The 6,508-nt window shown below is 41.5% G+C and overlaps 1 protein-coding gene across 3 annotated transcripts in view; it reads left to right on the forward strand.

Moving 5' to 3' along the window:
- LOC131251488 (TPR repeat-containing thioredoxin TDX-like) overlaps window positions 1-5,896 on the forward strand; it is a 42,164-nt gene extending 36,268 nt beyond the window's left edge. For 2 of the 3 annotated variants that reach the window (XM_058252230.1, XM_058252232.1), the window contains exon 11: window positions 5,239-5,896. In XM_058252230.1, the coding sequence (XP_058108213.1) occupies window positions 5,239-5,573 (335 nt within the window). In that variant the 3' untranslated portion in view covers window positions 5,574-5,896. The remainder of the gene's footprint in view (window positions 1-5,238) is intronic. The other variant, XM_058252233.1, reaches the window with a different exon arrangement.
- Window positions 5,897-6,508: the final 612 nt, after the last annotated feature.

Consider the following 6,508-nt stretch of genomic DNA (forward strand, 5'->3'; position numbering starts at 1 on the left):
CACTTGCTCTAAAAGCTTGAATTGATAGAGCATGACAAATTAATCCCTTTATCTCATAGCCCAGGACCCACATCGCATGGGTTAGGACCTTGGTCAAACCCCCCTCGTGGGCCCCACTTCATATGGGTTCCACTTCACATGAGCCACCTGCCTCAAGAGCTGTACATGAACTGAGTTAGCTCGGTTAACTTGCTCGACTCGACTCGAAAAAGCTCGATTCGACTTGGTTTGAAACTGAGTTTGAGCTGAGTTGAGCAGATTTTTGGAGCTCGAAAAAATTTCGAGCCGAGTTTGAGCTTGGCCGAGCTTGAATCGACTTGGATCGAACCTCAACTCGAATCAAACTAATTCGGTGACTTGGTTATTTTGATATTGATGTTGCTCACCAAGTGTTTGATGAAATGACTCAACGAAGTGTTGTTTTGGCTGGATACATTCTCTGTGGGATTGGCCGGTGGCAAGGAAGGTATGGATATGAAACAAATCACTACAAAAAAAAAAAAAAAATTACATGATAAAACTACGCTTGAATCTTGATTTTGATGTCGCCTACTAAGTGTTTGATGAAATTCTTGTAAATTGCTGCTGCTGTTTTGCAAACTAACAGAGATTGAAGGTGCACTTCATGTGTTTGAGAAAATGCTGCACAGTCTCGCACTCGGCTCGAACTGGCTTGAGCTGCTGACCGAACTAAGCCGAGCCGAGCCGAGCCGAGTTGAGCTATGCCAAGCTCAAGTCAGTTCGACTCGTGTACAACTCTACCCACCTTACACGGGCCACTCATCTCGAGTGTGTCCCCACATCCCATAGGCTACCCCACTAATTTTTTTTTTTTTTTCAAACATTACATGATAAAACTACGCTTGAATCTTGATTTTGATGTCGCCTATTGAGTGTTTGATGAAATACTTGTAAACTGCTACTGCTGTTTTGCAAACTATCAGAGATTGAAGGTGCACTTCATGTGTTTGAGAAAATGCTGCATAGTCTTGAACTCGGCTCGAACTGGCTTGAGCTGCTGACCGAACCAAGCCGAGCTGGCCAGTCAGGCTCGAGGATTGAGCCGAGCTAAGTCGTGCTGTGCCAAGCTCAAGTCAGTTCGACTCGTGTACAACTCTACCCACCTCACACAGGCCGCTCATCCTGAGTGTGTCCCCGCATCCCACAGGCTACCCCAATAGAGCTCGGTGTGAAAATGCCCCTGCATAAATCGCCCCCGGTGAGGAGTCTCAAACACAAGACCTCCCGCTTTGATACTACTTTGATGCAGGACAATTAACCACTTGCTCTAAAAGTTCGAACTGATAGAGCATGGCAAATTAATCCATTTTATCTCATAGCCTAGGCCCCACATCCCATGGGTTAGGACCTCAGTCGAACCCCCCTCGTGGGCCCTACATCACATGGGTACTGCCTCACACGAGCCACCTGCCTCATACAGGTGAGTCCTGCCTCACATGGGCTGCCCACCTTGAGTCTGCCCCTGCATCTCAAAGGCCACCCCACTTAAGCCCGGTGTGGAAATGCCCCTGCATTAAGTGGCTTAAGACCTTGATAAAGACAAGTGTTCGAAATATCGGTATCGCGTTACATATCGCAACCTTGGGATATGGATACATATCAGTTATTGCATGGGATATATCGGTTGTATCACATAATGTATCATTGTTGTTGGAATCATGGGGAAACATTAGGAAGTTGGTCGGATTTTTCAACAAAACTTTAGTGATTGTTAAAAAAAACATCAATACACAGTTATAAATCAAAACATTATAAAAAACAAGTGCACATAATAAGTTTTCTTTGTATGAGGTCCTAAACTATGCAATGTCTAGCTGAATTGATGCAAGTATATTCAAAGTTTATTCATATAATTTATAATAATTTATAAATGCAAGAAGACATGTGGAAACACAAGCAATACATTCAAAAGGAAAAAAAATAAAATCACTAATCAAGTTACATTCATGTTTGATTTTATGTTTGGACACAAAGATTGCAACTGATTTGCGAGAAATTAGAAAGTTTTATTTTTACAATTTTCCGCAACTCGGCCCATCTCCTCCAAATCTCAAAATAATGATTCGACACAAATTTAACATGATTTATAGAAAAAAGGATTGAAAATTGAAAATGCTTACCGAATTGAACATGTAAGATATATCACACTACTTGTGCATTTTGTATTGCACTGGTGAGATACAAGATATATAGTGGGATATATCGTTCGATATCGTTGATACTTAAAACACTGATAAAGACAATGATCCCATCCACTCTCTCTAAAAAATATTGTTGAGAACGAGTCGACTCCACCCAGTTTACTTAGTATTGGTGAAGAAAGAAATTAGTTATCCCATGAAATTAGTATTGGTTTCAGTTCACCAGCAAGTCGCACTACAATGTACAGAACCACATTAGTATTGGGTGAAACCAATGAATTAAAACCCGGATTGGACACCCTCTCATTTCTGTTGGCATTTGGGTCCAAAACAGGTTCAACTGGTGATTTGACGGGTTAAACTCAGCACACATATAAATAAATAAAATAGTAGGAATTAAATAACCAAGGCCCATTGCATAGTTGGTATAAGGTGGTTTTTGGTTTGCATGGACTTGGTGGTGGGTTCAACCTCACATATGTCATTTTGAATGTCCAACTCTTAAACAGTCGAACAAATGCGCAACAAGGACGTTTGCACCAGTTGGACTGGATGGTCTGGATGATTTCTTGCCGAAAGAGTCAAATCTCAAGAGAGATTTTGATGAGAGGAAAAACATTGCTGTAAACAATGTGCAAATGCGATTATACTCTGGATCGCTTCATATATGGATTGATCAAATGTCTTTTCTATCTTGATAACTTTTCGTACTATCCAAAACTTCGACTAAGGCTGTATTTGGAAGTCCCAACTTTTTCAGCCAGGCAGGATTTCTTCTCCTGTTTTTTTTTTTTTTTCCTAAATCAATATTGAGAACATTTGAGGTTAGACTTGGAATCTTCCAAATATCTCAATTTGCTATCAAATCTTCCTTCCTTTATGTCGCTTTTTAAGTGTCCGGTGTCGGTGCTCTTGAGGCTTGAAAAGTTAAGGGGTGATTTCTTGTGGCAAGGGGCAGAGGATAAAAATTGATTTCACTTGGTGGGGTGGAATGAAGTTTGCAAGGCATATGAAGATGGTGGTGCAGGTATAAAAGATCTTAAATTTATGAATATGACGTTGCTTGGAAAGTGGCTTTGGAGGTTTGGGGATGAAGATGGGGTGCTTTGTAAGGAAGTCATTATGATGTTGCTTGGAAAGTGGCTTTGGAGTTTCAACACCCAGTCAAGGGTTCGAGTATCCATTGGTGGTGAAATCCCATTGCGGCATGAGTGTGTGGGGTGTGTGTGCGTGTGTTAATATAGTGCTCAGAGGAAGGTTGGTGGACTAGGGAATTCTCTAATTATAGAGCATTGGCTTGGTGGAGAGGGTTGTCCTCTGTGAAGTCAGTGTTTTTAGGTGGTGTTGGGTTCTCCCTACGGAATGGAGAGAGAATTCGGTTTTGGGAAAATGTTTGGGTGGGGTCCTCCCCCTTGAAAGTTGATTTTCCCCATAACTTCTATCTTACTCCAAATCCTTCCGTGGTAGTGGCCGGCTGCTTCTCTACTATCGGGGATGTGGTGATATGGGAACCCCCATGTAGGCAGTTTCTTTGGATGAGGAGGTAGAAGAATTCGTGGCCCTTTTGGATTGCATTCATCTTTGCTTCTCAGTAGCTCCCTCCGTGGATATAATGGTTTGGAGACTTGAAAAGTCTGGCTCTTTCTCCGTTTGGTCTTTTTACTCCTGCTTTTGTGTGGATTGAAGGTGTGGGGAGGTGGTGCATACCAACTTCGTCTAGCATTATGAAGTCCCTCCAAAGATAGCTGCTTTTGGGCGGGTGGTTGGAAGAAAAAAGGTCTTGATTGTTGATAACCTTTGGAAAAGAGCGATAATTATTCCAAATATTCGTTTATGTTGATCATCTCTTTGTGCATTGCTCGTGTATTGTGTTGATTTCGTCAGATATCCTAGCTTGCTTCAAAGTTTCTTGGTTGTTCACGATGGTGGTGGGCGATATCTTGCTTGCTTGGCATGGAGTGGGCTTAGGGAAGGCTAAGAAGTTGCTGTAGAGAATGTCGTTGCTTGCAGTTTGGTGGGCCGTGTGGGAAGAAAGAAACGCAGGATGCTTTAGGAATGAAAGCAAATCGGCGGAGGTATTTCACAAAGGGCTAGGTTTCTTGTCGTTCAATGGGCTTCTAATGTTTCTAAGCTTAAGGGATGTAATCTTGATTTTCTTGGGATGTAGCCAGGTTGCGTCGGCAGCTTTGCGTTGCTGCTGCTGTTTTTCTTTTGTTTTGGTTTAATAAAGTTCTCTCTCTCTCTCTCTCTCTCTCTCTCTCTCTCTCTCTCTCTCCAAAAAAAAAAAAAAAAAAAAGAAAAAAGAAAAAAAAGGCAGCTAGCAGTTATATACTTGTTTCTGTGCTGCCCCAAATAAAGAGAGGGATGGCTTCCTATTCCTGCTGAGGTATTGGTTTTGATAATGATACATCCAAGCGAATTGATCTGCATCTGATCTGTCTATGAGATTATTACCTTCCTTTCGATAATATGCTTGCCCGTGGAGTATATGTTTGAAATTGCAACTTCTCACATTCTATGAAGTTTTGGATTTTTATTTTTTCGTCCTCTTTGTGCTGCTGCAAATGCACCTGCGTTCATGGGTATGACAGCATTGTGCCTGAAGCTTTTAGATGACAAACTGGATAGTTCAATCATCAATTTGCACTGTCCGATCATTCTGCACAACCAGTGGCAGCCCATGATGGAAAATCACACAGGAGAATTCTAACTCTTTTTGACTGTTTGGTCATTTAAAAAAAAACTTTCCATCCATCTTACTAGCCATATCAGTGGTTAGCACCATCTGACTGACTTATGCTCTGGAACCATAAGCGACCATAGGTGGGGCCCATTGTACGATCCCTCCAGTTGATGAAGGGAACTATATTTCTTCACTCAACCTTACCTGTCTGTTTTCCATATGCTATTGATCGGATGGCGGATCATCAGCTAGTGTGAATTTTGCGTCATGGCCTTCCTATAATTGTATAGAATGAATGAACAGTCCAGATTATTGATTGCTCTGCCCCACACATCATACAGAAGCTAATTTGAGATTGGATAATTTAATTTCTTATGTCATTGATGTTGACAGGAACTGTTCTTAGCATCCACTCTGCCAGCGAGTTTGAAACCAAGCTCAATGCCGCATCTAAGTCATCCCGACTGGCAATCCTGTATTTCACAGCATCATGGTGTGGTCCCTGCCGCTTCATTTCTCCTCTTTATACGAACCTAGCTGGAAAATACCCAAAAGTCGTATTCATAAAAATCGACATCGACGAGGTGCGGGATGTGGCCGCACGTTGGAATATCAACAGTGTGCCCACCTTTTTCTTCATAAAAGATGGAAAAGAGATTGACAAGGTGGTTGGGGCTGATAAGGGCAGCCTTGAAAGGAAGATTACACAATACGCGGGCCTTTCATGAGTGGGTCCGTGGATGAATGGCCCCATCAACCAATGGCTGATCTTTGTTGTGATCTGAAGTATCCTGAGTAGGCCCCTTTTGTACTTTTAACTCTTCACTGGGCTTTTATAGTGTGTAGTAACCTTCCAACTTTTCTTTTGCATGGCTAGGATTTTACCAGTTTTACGTGGAGTTGTAGGGACTGTCAATCAATAATGTGTATTTTACTAAAGGACATGATTTTGTACATGTGGTTCGGATGTTTTGGGGTTCAAAAACGTTCATCTGATGGGTCCCACCATTAGTAACGTATGCTTCTGAAATCTCCAAGATTTGAGCTTGGATCTCTGGCCTTATTTCAGTTGAAGGTAGACTCCTATGCTAGTTTCGCACCGTTAAGAAAATTAAGAAAATGGTGGTGACTCTTCAACAGTACATATTGGGTAGCATTTGGCAATCGGACGGCCAAAATGGCTCACCCAACTGTGGATGGAGCATGACCTAAAAATACACCTGATTTTCCCTTTGAATTTGGATGACTAGCTATTTTAGTTTTAACTGTCTATTTGATGCTCATTAATTGGATGCATAGCATTGCTTGACTGGTGTGATTTAGATATCTACATTTACTTTTAACCGTCTATTCGATTCCCATTAATCGGATGCATAGCATTGGTTGACTGGTGTGATTTAGAGATCTACATCCGCAATGGGTCCCACAATTTGGATAGTTTGGATAGTTGTACATAGAGCCATGTGGGTATGATGTGTCACCACCATTTTCAAAACGATGCCCAAACCATTGTTAAGGTGGTCGAGGGTGTAAACGGGCTGTGCCTATTTTGATTTCTGAGTAAGGGAATTTAAGTAAAGAAAACGTAATTATTATTATTATTATTATTTGTAACATTCAATATGAATTTATCCAATGAGCGGTTACACATATATAACTTGAA

The sequence above is a fragment of the Magnolia sinica genome, chromosome 7, assembly GCF_029962835.1.
Source record: "Magnolia sinica isolate HGM2019 chromosome 7, MsV1, whole genome shotgun sequence".
Classification (NCBI taxonomy): Eukaryota; Viridiplantae; Streptophyta; class Magnoliopsida; order Magnoliales; family Magnoliaceae; genus Magnolia; species Magnolia sinica.